General features: G+C 46.6%; 1 protein-coding gene across 2 annotated transcripts; it reads right to left on the bottom strand.

The window, feature by feature from the left end:
- Positions 1 to 1,355: 1,355 nt before the first annotated feature.
- Positions 1,356 to 21,977, bottom strand: RRM2B (ribonucleotide reductase regulatory TP53 inducible subunit M2B). Of its 2 annotated transcripts, none has more exons than XM_066177747.1 (9): positions 21,729 to 21,977; positions 16,974 to 17,126; positions 15,314 to 15,430; positions 14,536 to 14,669; positions 12,845 to 12,939; positions 10,744 to 10,877; positions 5,348 to 5,452; positions 4,141 to 4,254; positions 1,356 to 3,675 (listed from the first exon to the last, which is right to left on the bottom strand). In XM_066177747.1, exons 1-9 carry the CDS (start codon positions 21,834 to 21,836, stop codon positions 3,523 to 3,525), a joined length of 1,113 nt encoding a protein of 370 aa, XP_066033844.1. In that variant the 5' UTR covers positions 21,837 to 21,977; the 3' UTR covers positions 1,356 to 3,522. The 2 variants fall into 2 exon arrangements, with proteins under 2 accessions (XP_066033844.1, XP_066033849.1); XM_066177752.1 differs by lacking the exon at positions 21,729 to 21,977 and adding an exon at positions 17,234 to 17,382.

Raw genomic sequence — 21,977 nt, 5'->3', positions numbered from 1 at the left:
GGAAGATGCTCCTCTGGCAGGCTGGGTGACCAGCAGGAAGGCCACACTTGCTCTTTCAAAGCTTTCATCATCCAAAGACAAGGACAAGAAATGTGGTAGAAATGGATCAGCACAGTGTCAGCTGGCCAGGGGCTGGCTACAGTTCTGAGGGTGCTGCCACACACAGAGCATCCTCATCTGCTGCAAAATTCTTACCAGTCCAGAAACACTAAGAAAGAGGTTGCCAACTGCCCTGCCTTCACCCACTTTCTTTATTTCCCAGCAAGGGCTGGGAACACTCACTGACCTACTGCAGTCAGTAGTGGTTTCACAGCCAGAGCACAGCATTGGGAGCACAATGTCCGCTTGTGGCTACTGATGAACAGCTCATGGGATTTGCGGGGAAGCATGTCTGCTTCAATGGGAACAATGGGAACTACTCTGGAAGTAGTTCCAAAAGAGTAGTTCCAAAGAGGCCACTTTGGAATTTAAAAGGGGGGATTCCTCCCATGACCCTCAGCTCCTATTGCAGCCCCAGAAAGGTTCCTACTCATCTGACCCTCGCAGACATGTTCTTCACCATGAGACAAACACCTGCAGGGATCACCTTCTCTGTCGCACTGGCTGTAGCAAAGACAAACACCAGCCACATTCCAACTCAGACCACACAAACCATGTACCCTGAAGGGATGCTCCACACCTTCCCTCCCACGCGAACTCACCCCTCAGGCTTTTTTAAGCTTGATGGCCACAGTGCGAGACACAGAGTCCTCAGAGGTGGGTTTCTGCCCGGTGCCCAGCACTGGTGGAAGAAGGCACCTTCTGCACATCATGCCTGTCTCAAGGAGGCAAAAAGGGGCTGCAGGGACAAAACTGGAAATGACAGCCCTCAAGAGCGCATGCACAAGCAGGTGTGAAGCTGTGCCAGCTCAGACCCAGGTGATCAGTGCTTGGCTTCAGGCAAGCCCTGGCTGGCCCCAGCTCAGGGCCTGAAGCCCATGATCTGTGCCCAGGCAGTCAGGGTGCCCTCCCCAAGAGCATGATGCCCTTGATACCTCAGGCACCACCCACTGACAACACATTTTTGGCATGTTTCTTCATTGAATCTTAAAGACTCCCAAAAGATTTCTCCCTGTGCTCAATTAGAAAATCCCAATTAAAAAAAAACTGAAACAAACACCAAACCCACTTGCTTGCTCACTAGACTGCAAAACCTATTTCCAGGAACAAGAAAGAGCAAGTCAAGAGCTCTAAAAAGTGCAAGACAGTATATGGAGCACTCATATCTTTCTCCCACAACCCAAAAGCTGCGAATACTGACTTACTCTGTCACATCCCAATTTTATCACTTTGGGTTTCACAAAGAAGCATGTAGCTTGTAAATGAAGGCATGGGCTTCCCCACACTCAAATTTTATTGCAACTACACACATATTTTACACACAAATTGAGTGGGAGCCTTTGCACCAGACTTTGGTATCTCATACACATTTACAGAACCTGAGCACATTGCAGTTTCATATTGGAACACTCTCCGTACTCTCATCATAATTCACAAGACTCAAAACAAATGCTATTTAGTACTTTCAGTGACAAATAGCTTCCATTACTCCAACAACAGACCCATTTACATTATTTTCACTTTCTCCCCTATCAACTCAGTATTTCCAAAAAGTGCTGGGTTTTCCTTCTGAGTCCAGTTCTCTTGCAGTTCCAGGATGTTAGTGAGGGCCACCAGTTCCAGCTTTTCTCTGTATTCTCAACGTTCCCCTCTGCCCTCTTCCAAGCAAGTACCTTATGTCAAATGATACAGGCTCTTCTCTAGGAAAAGAAAATGCTGTTTTCCACGCTCAGTAGATCCTCCTGATCTTTTACAGAGACTTAGAAAAACCAGAGTCAAATTTGCTGCTTATTTTTACAGCAGGGACAGTTCTCCACTAGGAACAATGCTAAGGCAGTGGACCTGTTTCATGGAACTCAGGTACCCAGGACTATGGCTAATCTGGGCTGGCAGGGAACTAACACTTACACCACCCCAGCACTGATAATCTTGGGCTGTCAGTTTGGTTCATGCCAGGTAAATCAAAAGCAGCACAAGATGTTTGCAACAGTAAGACTTACAAAAGCTCTTTCACAAAATGCTGAACATTATGAAAAATGCTTGGCTTTAATAAAGCAGAACCCTTTTTCTAGCTCTTGTACACTCACTTCATCTTGGAAAAGGAAGAGCCCATCTATTTGCAGATAAACCAGGTACAGCTGAATAGCATTCCTTCCACCCCAAGTCCCACTGCAGCATGTTAGCCACACTTCAGTCACTCCATTCTGAGTGTGGTCTCAAAAATTACAAACAGTTTTCAGGCACACAATCAAAACCCAAACAGTCCTCTGTAAGATGCTGCTACTGCACACTACTTCTGGGTTTGTTTTTGAAATGTTTAATACCTTCTTTCAGAAGCTCTTCTGTGACAATGGTTGCAATGACTCACATCAAACACGCAACCTGATGTACCTTCACATGTCATTGGGTGCTTCCTTATAGCCTGAGTAGTCTGTTTGCAGCACCTCGAGGAATAATGGAATGACGTCTTCTCATCCCTTCAATGCACAAGTGCAACCAAGAAGGGGAGAGAGACTATCAAAACACCCAGCACGACACAGGGAGGTGGACAACACCCAGAGCTGGTTGTTGCAGTGCCAGATGATTACAAACACAACCACAGACTGCTTAATAAGGCACTTGATCAGTGAAGCAAGGAAAAACAGGTAGCATAAGCCAAAGAACTACAGGATGTGGTTTTTCTCCACTGTTAACAGGTGTGCCTTTTCAAGGACCAGAGTCCACTAACCTGTTCAGTAACAGCTGTAAGACAAGATATCACATGGGTTTGAATTAAATGCCTACCAAGTTACCATACCAATACCCACCCATCAGTTTTCCAACCAGAGTAAAAATTTTTTCAGGCAGAACCCAGGTTAATGCAGACATTACATATAATTCTGGGGTTTAATAATATTCTATAGATCAGACCTCATTAGGGTCTTCCCACATTCAATTATTACTGTATCTGCAACAGGACTAAACAGAAGAGCTTTTACTCTAGACCAAATCTATAAACATGAAAACAGAAAAAAGAAAAATAATTTATAGCAATGTTTTCACATGGAGTGATACCTCATCTGGTTTTTAAATACCATAACATGAGGTAAATAGGCAGTTTGCTTTCTTAAAACACTACTGAAGTCTTAAACAAGTTATATCATCCATGTCATTTTTAAAGACAGTATTGACAGCAGATGAGTCAAGGGAATCTTAAAAAGGCCATCCTTTTACAAAGCCATATAAATTTTCTACAAATGATCCCCTCCCTTTTTTTTTTCAAATGACACAGAGAGAAATATATTTATTCTTCTGACAAACAACACAAAAGCCCAGGAAAAATATCCCAGTAGACTCTGACTTCCATGAGAGGAAATTAAGTCAACTTCACAGCATAAAGGGAGATGAGGAGAGGGAAACAGTCACCATTCATTTGCCAGTTTGTCAAAAATCTGCATCCAGAGTAAAGACATTGTCCATTGTTTCTGCCATAACAGCAAAACGTTGATATTCCGAAACCCGCTTCTCAAAAAAATTTGTTTTTCCTTCCAGAGAAATATTCTCCATGAAATCAAAAGGATTTTCTGCTTGAAAGACCTGGGGAAGGAAAACACACTGGTGATTCTGACAGGGAAATAATGTTTTAAAAACCCCACAGCAAACAAAACTGTCAAACTCTTTCAAACTAGACCACCTCTGGCTGCAGGATCCTGGAGGATCTATGGACACCTATCTAAGCAAATTCACTACTGCCACTCCCAGGAGTTTGGTCCATGGTGAAGTTCACTTGTGCAAGGTGCTTTTTATTCTTCAAGCAGTGCAGCATCTGAGCACAGCTTACATTTCCCACTACAAACCTGCTGAGCAGCTGAAGGGAAACAAAGGCCTAAACTGTTCTTGCCCTTTTACAGTGAAGCACAGGTATGAATGCTGTGGTTTCAGCTGTCACTCACAGGAAGTCCATGTGCTAAATATGACCTGCATGACAAGGGAGTGCTTTGTGCTGACAGCTCTCCTGGGCTGCACTGGCAGGCCAGCATTTGGGGCAATTGCATCTCTTACCTTTGAGAACCCAAGCTCCATTAGTAGCCGGTCTGCAACAAATTCAATGTATTGTTTCATCAAGGTGCAATTCATTCCAATCAGACCCACAGGTAATGCCTCAGTTAGAAACTCCTAGAAGTTAAAATACAGATGACATTTAGAGAAATGAAATTTAAGAAGAAAAAGAGAGAAGACACCTGTGTTTCACCGTAACATACTTTGTGATTTTCCAGGCTCCCCAGGAAGTTGTCTGAATAAATAACTTGCATTACTAAATTCAACAAGTATCTTCTGCTTTCGGTAACTGTTTGTATCTTTCTTTATTTTTAGCCTGTTACTCTGGAAAAGGCATAAGATTTTTATCACTGCCCCTCTAATCTGCCTTTCTCCAACCCCCCAGCATAAGCTTCAGTGTAAGATTAAGCTCCAACTTCAATAACTCTACAGACCATACTAGTGGGAGCAGGGATAGATCAAGAAATCACCAGTTTTCCTGGCTTCCAGCCACCACAGAATGACAGATCAGAGGGCAGTGATATATATGAGTGCTGGACCCAGTCAGGTGTATCTTTAGGCACCAATGCATACCTGTCAGTGTTGTGAAACAAAGCAGGAGCATTTGTCATCATCACAGTCGTCAGATGACAACAGGAAAGAAAACTAAACTAAAATCCTGCCAAACACTCAGCCATGCAGAAAGTCGTGTCTGCGGAAGGGTAGCATTTCACATGAAAGAACCTGACATCAACCTCAGGAAAAGCCAAGAAGACAGCATGATACTCATGGCCAGAACAGACCCTGCTTTCTCCTGAGGACAAGCAGAGATGCGACTGCAATTGGGAGAGACAAAGGTCCTGAAAGGACAGATGTAGACAAACTCCTCTCTAAGAGACAGTTGCAGTTGGACTAGATGATTATTGTAGGTCCCTTCCAACTGGAACTATTCTATTCAATATCAAATAAGACAGCTTTTCATTCTTTCTGTCATTAAGGAAAAGACCAGCTGCCAGCTTCACCTCCATCCAGTTGCTTGAGTACTGAAACAGAAAGTCTCTGACTCTTACTGTCACCATCAAGGAAGAGGGAAAAAATGATATAATGAATCAGGGATCAAGCCTGAGCCAAGTATCAAACATGGAATCACAGAAGTTAGAAGTTAATTTGTTTATTTTCACACCTCAGACTGGGCCTGTGCTGCCCACAGTGTTGTCATAGCCAGGATTACCTGCTCAATTTCTACAGCATTAACGATGATCTCACGGACTCGCTCTTCTGATGGTCTGTTCACTAAATAATGGAACATTAGACAAGCAAAATCACAGTGTAGACCCTGAAATAAGAGAACAATGAAAAAAACAGTCAGTTTTCCCCTCTTCCACGTAGTTCACTCTTATTTTCAGGCAGTCTCATCTGGATTGAAGTTTCCCAGCCTCCTGCTTTTATGAAAGTCTTTATGTTATCACATGTAGTGTGGACTTGTAGTTTACAATCCAGTAACAAATCTAACACATGCCACCTATGCCAAAATAATGTTCAGCATACATGTTCCTCAGGTAAAACTTTTCTGAGGGCTGTTCTACTTTGAGTGATCCTACACAGAGCCGTGCAGGTCTCTTCCTCCTGTCAGGGATGATTTTGCTGAAAGTCTTCTATATCAAGACCTACAGAACTACTTGTGAGTTAAAACAGGCTGTTTACCTGCTTTTTGCTTTGAGATACTTGATTTAAATTCTTTCAGTAGGATTTCCTCCCTTGCTTCTCCCAACAGCATTTTCAGAAAGGCAGAATCAGACTGAAGCCACCAAACCAAAAATTAACAAATCATCTCTGCCCCAGCTAAACTCCCCTTCTCATTTCACCTAGCTATCCTACACAGACCCCAGTAAACTGTGCTCCTTTGCAGGACTTCCAGAAAAGTCTCCCACCAAGGTAAGAACACATCAGGAGACAAGCAACCCCAGAGAGCTGCTCCAAGAGGCGCCTCAGCTTCTCTTTGTCTTGCCTGGGTACAGCTTGATGGTCTGGCTTCAGCCATACCCACCACTGCCAGACTAAAGGAGCACTGTGCTACCATCTCTCCTCTCAACTGCAAGGTTGTGATTACAGCCAATAAACACCAAGAGGGCACATCCAGAGTGAAAACCAATCAGAAAGAATTTGGCAGACTCTATGAGCTACAAGACAATCCCATATTATCATTAACAAGGGTCAAAACAAAACCTGGGGGCTCACCTACTAGAGAGCTGTTCTGCTGCAAAAGACCTGGGAGTCTCAGTGGGTAGCAAGTTGACTGAGCCAGCAGTGCCCTTGTGACCAGAAGGGCCAAGGGTATCTCAGGGTGCATTGGGAATAGTGTGGCCAGCAGGCCAAGGGAGGGGATCCTCTCCCTCTGCCCATCCCTGGTGAGGTCACATCTGGACTGCTGTGTCCAGTTCTGGGATCCTGAGTACAAAAGAGACAAGGAGCTACTGGAGAGAGTCCACCAAAGGTCACAAAAATGATGAAGGGTCTGGAGCATCTTTTTTATGAAAAGAGACTGCAGGAGCTGGGCCTGTTTAGTCTGAAGAAGAGAATACTGAGAGGGGATCTCATTAATGCATATAATTATCTCAGAGATGGTGTCATGGTTTAGGAATGGTACTTCCCCAGATCAGTGCCTCCACCAGAGTGCCCCAAACCAGATGCCCATTGCTTGCTCCCTGCCCTCACCAAGACAACCCTGGCTTCTCCTTGCCCTTTCCTGCTCTTCGGATGGAGGCACAAAAGGTGAAAATCATGGGATGGGTAAGAACAACTTACTGGAAAAAACAATAACAAAACAACAGCAACAGCAATATAAACAACAAAGTATGTAAGACAAAGAAGCTATTTACATGGAAAACTCATGACAAATACCCACCTGCTCTTCCCTCTTACATTTTTTCCCCACTGGAAGGAACACCCTTCTTCTCAAAAGCAAGAGAGGGAATCCCTTTTCCCCACCCCGTCAATGACCTGAAATGGTATCCAATAACATTAGGGTCTTAGCCATGCCCACAACCCTCCAGGCTCTACTCCCTCACAGCTACTGCAAAAAATTAACCCTGTCTTTGGCTGAAGCCAGGACAGGTAGGTGCCAAGAGGATGGTGCCAGACTCTTTTCAGTGGTGGCCAGTGATAAGATGAGGAGCAATGGCTGTAAACTAAAACACAAGAAGTTTCACCTCAACTTGAGGAAGAACTTCTTTACATCAAGTGTGACACACCACTGGAACAGGCTGCCCAGGGAGGTTGTAGAATGTCCCTCTCTGGAGACATTCCAAACCCACCTGGACACTTTCCTGTGTCACCTGCTCCAGGTGACCTTGCTTGGCAGGGTGGCTGAACCAGATGATTTCCAGAGGACACTTCCAACCCTAACAATTCTGTGAAAACCTTTTTGGAAAAGCTATAAAATCCTTATGATTAAGGTCATGAAACAGCTCTGAAATAAGATAATTTGGGAAATATCTCCCCCTCCAGTGATCGCTGCCTGCTGCAAGGCCTCCTATGGTGTTATCCAGGGCAACATCACCAGCAGGATGCAGGACATGCCTGACTTCTCCCATGAACTGGTGTGCTCTGCTGACTAGTGCCCCCACCAGCTTTGCACCTTTAAGTATCAGAGATGCACCAGTTCAAGAACAGCCTGGGAACAGAGCCAGCAGCTCAAAAACACACTGAGCGTTAATCATTTATCTGTCCAGGTGCATCAAAAAACAGTTTGTAGTTTTCCATTGTGGATTCTTTTTACTGCCACTGGGTTTCAATGCAGGTGCTCTGTGCACCAAGCTTAAACTTTTGTAACAGCACTGCAGTTGGAATTATGCCAGCAGAGCTCAAGAAAACTTGAGCCTTTTGGTGCTCCACTCTGAAGAGTAGTTACATTCACTCACTTGCAAGTGATCCTTGTAACAAACAAATCCTGCCTCACTCAAATGATCAGTTCATGATGACTCACAGAACACACAAGGAAGATGAAGGCTGAAGAACTATTTGTTTTTCCTTACTCATCATATCACTTTCTTCAAAAGTGTCTTTTAAAGATGCATCATAAGATGTCTCATTTCAGAGCAATTTATCTAACCCATGAAAATTACTTCCATCATAAAAAAGCTCTTCACACATTAAGACCAACTTGGCTAAGTTACAACCACTAGCATGCTTATACTGCATACAAAACTGGTCTTTCTACTTTTTCAGTGCCGACAGTGATCTAAGTAGTGCCATGCACAGTCCCCAGCCATAAACAACAGCTGCCAACTTGCAGGGAGCAAGGAAAAAGAAAGGACGGAAGCAGTGAAAAAAAGGGGCACTTATAAGCACACGGTCAGTCATACTTGGTGTGCTGACATGCAGCCCCTCAGACACTTGCATCTTAAGTTAAGAAGCACTCTCCTCAAAGGGAGATCTGTAGTTGCCCCCTCCCAGAAGATTCTATAGCTCTGGAGCAACACAAGACCATGGAGAGGAGTGGTATCTGCTGCTTCTGCAGCAACCTGCCACAGCTGCCTTGGGGATGGACGCAGGCAACTGTCTGCAAGCTCTGGGACTCACACCCAGGAGCAGGTGGGGAGTGGTATCTGGAGCCCACCTGAACCTGCCTGAAGCAGCTAAGACACAGCAAGTCTCAGAGGCACACACTGACAGTGTCCTTGCTCCAGTCAGACCCCCCTGCAGCTGGGGACCATGAAATTCCACCCCACTCCTTGAGCAGCTGGGCCTTGGCTTTCCTTCACAGTACAGAAAAACAAACATCCCCTTCAATCCAAAAAAATCAATCTTTTTGATAATACCATATACATTGGTGTGCTGGTTTCGGCTGGTGGGCTGTTTTGGGGTAGGGTTGGTGTTCTTCAAGTACAGTATGGGTCTGCTTGTGTTTTGGATTTGTGCTGAACACGGGGTTGATAATATGGAGATGTTTTTGCTATGGCTGAGCAGGGCTTACACAGAGCCAAGGGCTTTTCTGCTTCCTGTACTGCCCCCCTGGTGAGGAAGCTGGGGCTGCATGGGAGGTTGGGAGGAGACTCAACACCTGTCCTAAGCTGGGACAGGTGACCCAAACTCACCAAAGGGATATTCCAGACCATGTGACATTCAGTATATAAAGTGGGGGAAAGAAGGAAGAAGGGGGATGTTTGGAGAAATGCCATTCGCCTTCCCAAGTCACTGTTGCCCTTGATGGGGCCCTGCTCCCCTGGAGATGGCTGAACACCTGCCTGCCCATGGGAAAACAGTGAATTAATCCCTTGCTCTGATTTGCTTGTGTGTGTGACTTTTGGCTTCCCTATTAAACTTCCTTCATATCAACCCACAAGTTTTCTAGCTTTTACCCTTCCAATTCTCTCCCTGATCCTGCTGGTGGGGAACTGAAAGAGTGGTTCCATGGGGGTTGATTGCTGGCAGGGGTTAAATCACAACTGGGACACCAGCATTTATATTTAGTCCCTTTAAAAACAGGTATTTCTGCTGAGGGGCCCAGCAGCACCCAGGCTTTAAGTTCATCACCGCTGTTTGCTGGGTATAAAACTGGCTGGATGGCCAGCCCAAAAAAAGTGGTGAGAATTAAATCCAGTTGGTGGCTGGCCACAGGCAGTGTTCTCCACTGCTCAGTTATGTTATGTTTGGTAGGAATGTTGATCTGCTGGAGGCCAGGAAGGCAGAGGGATCTGGAGAGGCTGGATCAGACGACTGAAGACAATGGGATGAGGTCCCACAAGGCCAATCACCAGGTCCTGCACTTGTGCCACAACAACCCCATGCAGTGCCACAGACTTGGGTAGAGTGGCTGGAAAGCAACCCAGCAGAGAAGGACCTGGGGGTGCTGGTGGAGAGCAGCTGAACATGAGCCAGTGTGTGCCCAGGTGACCAAGAAGGCCACGGCCATCCTGCCTTGTGTCAGGAACAGCATAGCCAAAGGACCAGGGCAGTGACTGTCCCCCTGTACTCAGTACTGGTGAGGTCATAACTTGAATGCTGCACTCAGTTTTAAGCCCCTCACCACAAGAAGGACACTGAGGTGCTGCAGCATGTCCAGGGAAGGGCAACAAAGCTAGTGCAGGGTCTGGAGCACCAGTCTCGTAAGGACTGGCTGAGGGAGATAGGGGTGTTTAGGCTGGAGAAAAGGAGGCTCAGGGAAGACCTGAGCTCCCTGAAACTACCTGAGAGAGGCTGTAGTGAGGTGTGGGTCAGTCTCTTCTCCCAAGCAACAGAACAAGAGGAAATAGCCTCAAGCTGCATCAAGCAGGGGATTAGATTGGATATTACAAAAAAACTTCATGGAAATTGCTGTCAAGCATTCGAATAGTCTGTCCAGGGAAGTGGTTGAGTCACTATTCCTGAAGGTATTTAAAAGACGTGAATGTGGCACTTAGGGGCATCGTCTAGGGGTGGACTTGGCAGTGGCAGGTAAACAGTTTGATTTGGTGATCTTAAAGGTCTTTTCCAATCTAAATGATTCTATGATTCTATAATTATTGGTAGAGTCTGTTTCTTTCCCCTTCTCCTGTCAAGACTATGGGTTCTTCATGAATATAATTCTACCCTTCCCCTGGAAACTCACTTTCCTTCCCAAACAGTGTGTAGGACATGCCACATTACCTCATCTCTGCTAATAAGTTCATTGGAGAAAGTCAATCCAGGCATCAGGCCCCTCTTCTTCAGCCAAAATATAGCAGCAAAGGAACCCGAAAAGAAGATGCCTTCCACTGCAGCAAAGGCAACCACTCTCTCACCTGTTTAACATAACACATTTTTCATTAGACACAAACTGCTGTATTGCACATCAGCAAGATGCACCATCTGCATCAGATAGAGTGATGCTGGAGAGGAGAAGACCCCTGTGCAGAACCAGATGCTGTCTTTATCCACACCCATCAGCAGATCCTGATGCACAGAGGGTCTACACACCCCACAGCACTCAGCCATAGGCAACCCCATCAGAACTGAAGAACCAGGGCACCCACTGAAACAGGTCAGAAGCAAAAGAATGTAATTGTCCAATGTGGCCAAGACATTAGTACTCCACTATCTCTTTCTCCTGAAAGGAGGAGGCTGTGTAACTGACAGCCAAAATTGAGAAAAGGGCCAATCTCCTATAAATTAAACAAAAAACCCTACACCACAATTTCCTCTTGTTGGGAATCTACATAAAACTATATTCTTACAAGAGTGAAAGACTACAGAACGTAAGTCAAGACACAAATAACTATTTGTGTTATCCCACCTTTAATCCAAGGAAAGCAAGGCATTATTGGCCCCTGTTCTCTACATGAATGTACTTCTTCAGACTACAAGACCATCTGACTAGTGAAGCCACATCATTCCATGTACACTACTTCAAACAACTTCACAGCCTCATTGTGTATGTTCTAACATGAAGAGCTTTGGCTTTAAGTTCTGGTGCCTTTTCCCAATAAGAACTTCACACAATTTTGTTTAAAAAATAACCTAAGGTGTCCCACTTCTTCTATGAGATACAAATGCCAACTGCTGGCTCACCAGAAGAAATTCAAATTAAGGAAAAAGCACAGAGAGCAATACCAACTTATAAGTATCATAGAAATGATTAAGCAAAGAATTTTTCTGGCAGCACTAAAAATCTCATAGGTTACTTCTACAGAGGAATGGAGAAAGGCTGCTTATAAAATATAGATTTAATGAAGCAGGAGACTGATTATGTATCTGGATAAAATGCACAAAGTTTGGGGGCAGGGAGCAGGGGGTACACTGCTTCTTGAGTTAGGGAACCTTCTGATTCCTGGCACACCCCACACTGCTGGGAGCCAAACAAAGGGATGATGAAGGGGCTCCACACACAGCAAGCAAAGCCAGACCAGGGAGGCAGTGGGAGCTCCAGGACAGAACAATGTACAGCTACAAAAAAGAACCTCTCTCAAACAAGAGCTGTGAACAGATGCTGCAAAAGAATGACGTTCAGATTTATTTTGTTCACCAAAATAACCAAGGCTGAATCTCTCAATCACCTACACTTTCTCAAAATATAGAGGATGTTTGCTTAAAAAAAAAAAAATCACCAGAGTGCACCCATTATGCATTTCGGCTGCAGCAAACCCTTGAAAGCCTGTAAGAATGCAGAACACTGCAAAGGACACCCTGCACCATGCTGATGGAAGCTGAGCCACTGTCCCAGCACTGAAATGAGATACAAAAACTAGAAACCTGGTCCCAGCAGCAAACCAGAAACACCAGAAATACAAGGTTCTTGAATCTTTTTTGTCCAGGCTCAGTCATGCCTCAGTTACAAAAAAACCCCATGGATTTCTCTACAGGAACATGAACACAGAAAATACCTAGACTTGCAAGACTTCAGCAGCCCAGTTCTGAACACTGAGTGCAAAATAAGAACCAACTAGAAGAAATAATAAAGACTAGAATATAAGATCTACAAATAAAAACTGAGGAAACAGGGTTATTCAGTATAAAGACAAAAAAAAAAAAAAAAAGACACAGCATCTTCCATAATATGATTTCAGGGGGCACTGCCATTACTTTATTTCTTTAGCTGAAGATAAAAACATACAAGCTCACCATATGTTAACTCTAGTTCCTTAGTTAAACCAGAGACCCAGAAGTTACTACATCTGTGGAGAATTTCATTTCATGTTCCAGGGGTGCAGCTTACTCACAGAAGGTCAGTTTGTGATATGCAATAGAAACAAGTTTTTAAAAAGCTACACACCGAAAGTGGATTCTTGGTCTTCAATCCACTTCAGAGCCCAGTCTGCTTTCTTCTTAACACAAGGCATTGTTTCAATAGCATTAAATAAGAAATCCCTACAGAAGAAAGAAACAAAACATCAAAATAGTGATTTATGTAAATCTGCCCTGGTTGTCCCTTCCAGCTCCACCAGACAGAGGATCCCGTTATGCAAGGCTCCAAACTAACCCAAGTCAGAGACCATTCCCACCCCAAAGAGGTGATGATCTGTCCTGCTTTTGTCTGGGATAGAGTTCATTTTCTTCCTAGTTTTTTGTACAGTGCTGTGTTTTCTATTTAGAATGAGAACTATGTTGAAAACATACTGATGTTTTAGTTGTTGCTAAGCAGTGTTTACATGAAGCCAAGGACTCTGCAGCTCCTAACTGCATCCCACCAGCGAGCAGGCTGGGGGAACAGGAAAGCTGGGAGGGGACACAGCCAGGACAGCAGACTCCAAGTGGCCAAAGGGATATTCCATACAACATCACGCTCAGAATTTAAACTAGGGGAAAGCTGGCTAGGGGCTGCTGCTTGGGAACTGGCTGGGTATCAGTCAGCAGGCACTGAGAAACTGCATTGGGCATCACTTGTTTGGTATTATTATTCATTAATATTATTTTGTATAATTATTATTGCTGTTATTTTCCTTTTCCATCCTATCCAACTGCCTTTACCTCAAACCACCAGTTTTACTTTTCTCCCTGATTCCCTCCCACCCCACTGGGCAGGGGCAGGCAGTGAGTGAGCTGCTGTGTGGTGTCAGCTGCCTGCCAGGTTAAACCACAATGCGATCTGTGATAGGAAGGACAGAGGGAGGCAAATGTGCAGAAAGCAACACCCTCAAGGGCTCAGGGGAGGCAAGCTGCGGACTCAAACATCCCATCCCAGGATCTCACCCACCAGATCACAATCTCTCTCAGACTTGAAGCCAGCTACTTCAGTCTATCCACAGAGGAAAACCTCACCTTGCCCAACTCCACAACAGGAACTGCACAAGTCCCATCTGCACAAACTCTGTTCCTATGCTGAACACCTGAAAGGAAACCTTGCAGCCCTCCCACCATCACCAACACAGGATGCCACTGTGGGAAAGCAAGCTCTGCCTGACCATTATCATAGTGGAGTCTCTGAGGGAAAGTGCTGCTTTTCAAATGTATTACCATTTGGACTAGGAAGTTCTTCAGACAAAAAAGGTAAACTCAATCATTCAAAACTAAGCAGTTCAAGTCATATTAAAAAGCACTGACAACAAAAAGGCTGAAAGAATGCAATACATTGATTACTGTGTATTAGAAACACCACTTTGATCATGAGCACTCAATTTCCTCAGGCTGATCCTTTGCTGATTTAAGAGCAAGCACTGTAGGAGCACAATAACATCAAGGAGCTCATTTAACCTTTAACATTTCACATACTCTACACTTCCAGCAATAAAAGATTTAAACAGACATTAACTAACCTTCTGATACTCCCACAATAATCCTTGGTCAGTAATATTCCTCTCTGTTTTGGGGGTCATACGTGCAGGCCTTGAAAGCTTTAAGGAACCTTCCTCACCTCCCCCAGAAAGTCAGTATGAAACAGGAGACAGCTGCCATGCTGCCCTACACCAGTGGCACTGGCTTCAGTGACAGATTTCCCACAGGTTTGTAACACATCCAGAGGTTTACCTTTTCTTGGGATCTTTGATGTAGGTGTCTATGAGCAAGCTGTACATTTCTGAGTGAACATTCTCAATGAGAATCTGAAAGCCATAGAAACAACGAGCTTCTGGGATCTGCACCTCCTGACTAAAACGTGCCACCTACCAAAACCAGAAAGCATGGCAATGAGTACAGTAAAACAGTCCTGCATGACACTACTCTGAGCTCAACAGGAGTGAGAACAAATCGCTGCTACAGAGACAGGATGGGAGCAGTTTGGTCCTATTTGTTCACGGACATCAATAGGATAGCCGTGGTGGAGAGGAAAATAAAGCAACCTAGCTAGAAGTAAATCCATCTAAGAGCTGAAACAAGAGAGCACACAAACACAGGAAAAGAATAGCAAAATAATGCAATACCAAACACTTAGTACTGAACAAAGCCTCAGACTTTTTGTTTATCATTAAAAATATAAACAGCATGACATAAGGCACATTCATGCAATATAGGCACATACATACTACGTTATAAACATTCAAACATTTGAGAATTAAACTGGGCATTTGTTGTCCCCCAGTGATGTGATGTGATTTGGAGCCCTGATGACCACAGCTGACCCAATTTAACTCAAACACTGTTCCCAGATGAAAAAGCTGTTTGTTCCACTTGACAAAGGTGAGACAGAAAGAAAAGAAAAAAAGCACACATTTATTAAACCTATGAATTAATGTGAAAAAGCCAATATGGAAAGTTAATAAGACAATAACATGAAAAAGTATTCAAGTCCTCTGTAAGTATTTCTCACCAGGTTTTCATTTACAATTCCATCACTGGCTGCAAAAAATGCCAGAACGTGAGAGATAAAGTATTTTTCATCTGCTTTCAGCTTGTTCCAGTGAGGAAGGTCCTTTGACAAATCAACCTAATGAAAACAAAAAAGGAAAACATTATTGTCCTTCCGCATTTGTCATTCTGTAAAAACAGGCAGGCCAGTCAAGTGACTGAGGCAGAGTTTTGGCATTTGCTTTCAAATCTTTACATGTGGGGAATTTAAATACTTGTGACTGCAAAAGACAACAGAGACACTGTAGTACTACTGCCTCTCTCTGCAACAGTAACATCATGTACTTGTTTCACAGTTTACACTTTTGTAATTCGGAATAAAAATCAGTGTCTATTGAATAAATAAATGAGACTTTGAAAAGCCTTAGTATCTTTTTGCCACAAGTATGAACATGCACCAGTACCCAGAGCTCATTCTGAGACACTTAAACTTTACTTGAAATAAAGGCTGATACCCCAAGAAAGCTATACCCATGCCTGTCAAAAGATGGACTGAGGGGACTTCTGCCTTTGGCAGGGGTTCAGCCTCCATGTTGTCAAAGTATGTTACAGAGCAAATGCTGTGCAACTGCTCTTGTCTATCAGACCAAACCCCAGCTATGAGAGAAAACCACAGCTTCCTTCACATGGGCCATTTTTGTTTGTTTGTAGGATTTCTGAACCGAAACAGCACTAAAGTAGAGTCAGATGTGAAAAATGCAGAGGACCCACAGATGGTAGGATGGAGTAAGAAGGAACCAGTAACATGGTAAAAGGGAAATGCTGGTAAGGCAGGAGTTCAAATGCTTTTTCTTTAATGGTTTAAATGAAGATCTGCTGCAACAGGGCAGCAAGCTGCCCAGGCAGGCAATGAAATACCATCTCCATAAACAGCTGCTCCTCATCTCCTCATCATCCCATGATGCTTTCTGGTCTATTTAGAGCCTGCCAGTGCTTTCATCTCACTCCTCTGCAGTTGCAGACCACTGCCCACAAATGAGCAAAGGATACATAAGGTTTGAGTTGGAACAACCTGCTCCCCTGGCAGGTGATCTCTCCAAAGCAGAGCAGTGCTCAGAGGCTGGCAGTGCTGCAAGCATAGCAAGCACTGCTCAGGTCTAGCTAACCATCAACCTTGGGGAAGAACTTAAGAGCTTGCACTGTAACATCGGGCAAGAACCTCAGCAGGGCAACCAGGAGTCAGCTAAATGCATTTTTAGCAAGTGTCCCTGATTACCACTGTCTGTCTGGAAATTTAGGTACCTAATATTAAGGAACAGCATGAAATTTCCCAGAGCATCTTACATGGGCAAGGAATTAGCTCCTACCATGCTGTGGTCTCTGAACCTGCAACTATCTGACCACAAATCAGTGCAATTTGACTTAGGATTTCTCTATAACCAGAGAAGCACCCCAGGACACAATTCCACCTCTTCCTAAACTAAGCACCTAAAACAGCTCTGCTGAATCACCCTGTGGAAGCAGCTTGCTTTCCACTGCTGATAGAGTTCTGCTTTGGTGCTGGCACCTATTGTTTGATGAAATTAACTCCAACCTTTGCAACACAGAAGCCAGCAGCAGAACTAGGAAACGACCCCCGGTGGTCTGACTGCCTTTTGCCAACCCACTGGCCCAAGACTCACCTCTTCTGCTGTCCAAAAGGAGGCCTGAGCCTGCTTATACATTTTCCATATGTCCGGGTACTGGATGGGGAAGATGACAAACCGGCGGTGATTTTTTCTGAGTAGAGGCTCTTCATCAAGGTTGGAGCCATTTTCAGCAGCACTCGATGAGCTCTGAAAATAAAGCACAGTTCTGCTTAAAGTTACCACTATTTATTCCTCCTCTTCACACTATCCCAAACGTGTGGTTTTAAGTCCACCTGTGTCATACAGACACTCACCCTGCCCCCTGGGGTAGATGTCCCCTCGCCCTCCATCTGTGCTCCTGGCAGCACTGCCTGCCTGCCTGCCTGGCTCTACCCAGCACAGCTCACCCCGACCGCCCCTCCCAGCTGTGCCGGCGCCAGGAAGCGCTTGACACCTGTGTGCCAAAGACAAAGCCTTCTGCAGCACAGGGGGGAAATCTGCCCTGGGAGACATCAGCCACTGTGGTACCACACACAGGGAGATTTGTGTGAGGTCAGGGCACGGTGCTGCAGCCTTCAACAGCACAGCTCCACCAGGCTCACTGCCCTGCCACCTCCCAGCCATTGGCTTTACATTCAGCCATTAGGATTTGGATGGACTGCCTTAAGAAAGCCATGACATCGAGGCAACTAATCCCAATTGACAAAGGACAGCCCTGTGCCACAGCAAGTGTCAGCATGGAGGTTTGTGTGTGCAACCTGTGAGGGCAACCCACACAACAGAGCAGGTCTGGAAGCTGCTCTGGAGCCCCTCCCTTGAGTGTTGGTATGAAGTTAATGTGCTTCTTCCCAGCAGCTGGCAGCAGGAAACCCTCAGCCTGGAGTCACCCATCTCCACACTGATCCTTCAGTGTGGGCTCCCAGAAGACATCTGTGCACAGCTCTTCCTCAGAGAGTTCCAGCCCAGCCATGCTGGGGAGGTGGGGACAGCTGACATTTAGGAAACAGGCCAGTGAAAAGTAGCAGAGGGGCACTCTGAGCAGGGCCTTCACCTCACCTCTGGCTGGGGACATCTGCTCCCAGCATCAATCCCTGCATCCCTGCAGACATGTCACTACTAGAAACAACTGCTGTGAGGAGCTGTCAGGACAGCACGCTGCAACCTCTGCAGAAGGGCTGGTGACTCAAACTGATCAGAAGTTCAGCCAGCAGGACAACTTTCTGGGTTGGTTCCAAGATCCCACTTACACTGCTGTAGAGGATAAGTAACCACAGGCAGTATACAAGGTGTTACATATAATACAGCACAGAAGGGGAGCTGAAGGTTTTGAACATTGTTTCTACCTTCCTGGAGGTAACAAAGTCCTTTCCCTACCCAGCCTGCTTGTACTACTCACATAATAAAAAGCATTCCTTTACTTCAATTTGGAAACTATTCTCAAACAAATAATGCCATTCACATTTTAAAAAACAAACCCCAAACATATATGCACATTGTGTAACTGGCATAGATACCTCAGATGCCCAGTGAAAACACCACTGAAGCACATTCTGGGTTACGATTCTACCACTTTATTCTATTTTAAAACATTACTCAATTACATGAGACAGATTTCCCAGCATTATCTTGCAGAGTCTCTGCTGAAGGCCATGAGAGTTGAAGACTGTTTTTAGTTCCCAGGACATAGATATGATTACAATACCTCACTGGAATTGGGAGAATTTGGGGTTGGCAGGTTCAGCACCTTGTCTTAGCACACAGCTTCTCAGGGCCTGGCAACCAACCAACAACTCCATCTGCCTCTGCACCAGCTGACATCCTTGAAAATGGAAACACTGCAAAAGTCTTCACTGTTAGCCCAGCCACTGCTGGCTCATGGACAGCTTGTTGTCCTCCAGGACCCCCGGGTCCTTCTCCACAGAGCTGCTTTCCAACAGGTCACCCCCATCCCGTACTCGTCCCCAGGGTTATTCCTCCTCAGGTGCAGGACCTGCATTTGTCCTTGCTGAATTTCAGACAATTCCTCTGCCCACCTCTCCAGCCTGCCCAGGTCCTTCTGAAGGGTTGCACAGCCCTCTGGGGTATTGGCTGCTCCTCCTGGCTTTGTGCCATCAATGAACTTGCTGAGGAGGCATCTGCCCCTTCATCCAAGTCACTGATGGATAAGTTAATACTGGGCCCAGGACTGAACCCTGGGGGACACAACCAGTGACAAGCCTGAAACTAGATCCTGTGATGCTGACCACAATCCTTCAAGCTCTGCCATTCAGCCAGTGCTCAATCCACCTCACCATCCACTCATCCAGCTCACACTTTCTGAGTTTGTCTATGAGGGTACCATGGCAGACACTGGCAAAAGCCTGGCTAAAGCCCATGCAGACAAAATCCACTGCTCTCCGTTGTCTATTCAGCCAATTGTCCCATCACAGAAGGAAAACAGATTGGTTAAGCATGAGATCCTTTTGGTGAATCCACAGTGACTACTCCTGATGACTGTCTCATCAACCATGTGCTTAGGGACGGACTGCAGGATGAGTCATCCCATCATCTGTCCAGGGATTCAGGTGAGATTGACTGGACTGTGGTTTTAAAAACTGTACCAGTATTTTGTTAAATAGATGGTTTTGGTTATTTGGGGTTTTTTAACTTTAAAAAAGGAAAAGTCCGTAACAGAGACTACACCACACTGGAACCTCTTGCTCAACCTATATCCCACTTCCCTTATCACCTTCAGGGAGGCAAAGGAGTTTCATGGGTAGGCTGCTGGGAAAGGAGCCTTTCACAGGCTCTAAACTGTCAGGCAGGCAGGCAGCAAGTGGTTACAAGACAATCCCATCTTCTCTAACTTAGTTTCAAGTGCATGGCACACTCTGATCACTGCTGAGGCTTCTGAGCAGTCACCGCCTTGTGCTGAATGAGCATAATGCATTCCCTGCGTTGCCTTCCTGGATCCAGGGGCACTGGCTGGAATGTGAGGGGCAGGAGAAGGTAAAAGTCACTAGGTCAACACCACCTTCAGTCCACACCCCAGATCTTTTTCTTAATGCTAGGATGGTGCATAAAACAGTCAACACTCACCATTATGACAAAGGGCACCGAGTCTATAACATGTACATGCTTCCTTCTGTTCAGATAACATGACCCAAATACATAAAAGAGCTGAAGCTGGCGGGCACAGGCCAACCCTTGCTCCAGCAGGGTCAACCAGAGCAGGCTGCCCAGGGCTGCATCCAGATGAGGCTTGAGTATCTCCAAGGATGGAGACTACACAACCTCTGTGAGAAACCTGGGCCAGCATCTGACCACCTTCAGAAAAAACAAGTGCTTTCTTACATGCAAATGCAACCTCTTGTACTTCAGTGTGTGACCATACCCCTAGTCCCACCACGGGGCACCACTGAGAGGGCCTGGCTCTGTCTCCTTTATTCCCCCCACTAGGTATTTTCACACACTCACAAAATCCCCTGGAGTCTTCTCCAGGCTGAACAGTCCCAGCACTCACAGCCTCTCTTTGTACGACAGATGCTGCAATTTCTTAAACATCAGCCCTTTGCTGGATATACTCCAGTCATCATATCCCAGTTACTCTGCAACTGTGAGAGCCAAGCTCTTCTGGTAACAAAAATAAACCAAATAGACAACAAAGGCTGTTTAGGGGCACTGAAACACCTTCTATTAATTTCAAATTCAGCGAACTAGGAAACATATATATACGCATACAACCATCACCCCACAGCTACAGCTGCTGGGCTACGTGTGCAAGAACCACATGCCCCACATCAGCTGTAGCCAGGGAAAAAGCTAAAGTTGCTGGCAGAGCCAGCACTGCAATGTGGAACATATCCTCAATGGTATGTGGCCGTGAACCCTCACACACCCTAGTAAGGGGCTGCACGTGCATCCCACGAGCTCGCAAAGCATCCAGGCCAGCCCTGGGCAGCACAGGCCGTGCCAGCAGGGAGACTGGGAAGACCATCAGCATTCCTGGGAGAGATGGCTTGCACTGCACAGCGCGTGAGGAGCACAACACCTGCCGGTTCCACATGCTTGAGGGCATCACAGGACTACCACGCACTCCACTGTGGGTACAGCACTGTTCAGGGAGACACACTAAGGGGTTTCTTACACTTGCATTTAAAATGGCACACCTGGTTTTGGATACTTGAGTACTGATGAGACACAAGGGTTCAGGAAGACCACGCGGGTTTCCCTGCCTTGATGATCCTTTCTCCTCAAACACCTCAGCCTGGCTTAGCACGGTTATACTGGGGAAACACCAGAAGGTAGCTCAGACGCCTTCCAGGGGCAGACTTTCCAGCTCGACGGGGCCTGGGAAGCCAGGAACATCACCCACACCCGCCTCCACGGCAGCTCGGGACAGAGACGACGAGCTCTACCCTCCCGGCGCCGGCAGGTGCAGAGCCCGCGGGCGGCACGGGCGGCTCTGCCCAGCCCCGGTGCCGAGCAGCCCGCGGCCTCCGCTCGAAGGCCCGCGTCCCCCGCAGGTGCTGCCAGCGCTCCCCGGGGCCGCGGCGCCCGAGCGGTCCGGCCCTGCCGAGCCCGGGCGGGACAAGGGCGCGGGGGGACGGGCCCGTGCTCTTTCCAGGGCCGTCCGAAGCAGCAGGTCCCCGATGCCCGGGGACCCCCGGGGCGGCCCGGCCCGGCCCGGCCCGGAGTGGGGGGCTGCGCAGCTCCCGGCCGGGCAGAGAGGCCGCGGGGCCCGGCCGGGCAGGGCTGCGCTGCCGCCGCCGCGCCGCTCTCGGAGCCTCCGCCCGGGCCGGCCCCGCTCCCCGTCCCGCCCGGCCTTACCCGCTCCGGGCCCGCCGCCTCCTGCAGCGCCGCCGGCCCCCGGCACTCGCCCATGGCCGGCGGGAGCGCTCCGCGAGGGGCGGCGGCGGAGGAAGGGGGAACGGCCATGGCCAAGGCCGCTCCGCCCCCGGGGAGGACTCGGTAATTACATAACTAACGCGGAGGTGCGGCGCTTAGAGGCGCTGGCCAAGGGCCTGTTAGTGAAAGCACCATTGATGTTTGTTTCTCTCTCTGCTTGCAAGCAGAGAG

Source organism: Chamaea fasciata, unplaced genomic scaffold (assembly GCF_029207755.1).
Source record: "Chamaea fasciata isolate MVZ Bird 193981 ecotype frontalis unplaced genomic scaffold, bChaFas1.0.hap1 SCAF_1, whole genome shotgun sequence".
Classification (NCBI taxonomy): Eukaryota; Metazoa; Chordata; class Aves; order Passeriformes; family Sylviidae; genus Chamaea; species Chamaea fasciata.
The sequence above is the reverse complement of the archived record's forward strand: the minus strand, read 5'-3'. Positions and strand labels throughout refer to the sequence as shown.

Bases quoted from the DNA above. Each gene is read 5' to 3' on its own strand.
- RRM2B (XM_066177747.1), bottom strand. From the start codon at position 21,836: ATGGCCGTTCCCCCTTCCTCCGCCGCCGCCCCTCGCGGAGCGCTCCCG. The intron at 5,453-10,743 runs GTAATGTGGCAT...CTCTTATTTCAG, and splicing joins AACTTATTAGCAGAGATGAG to GGTCTACACTGTGATTTTGC. The intron at 4,255-5,347 runs GTAATCCTGGCT...TTTAACTTCTAG, and splicing joins ATGCTGTAGAAATTGAGCAG to GAGTTTCTAACTGAGGCATT.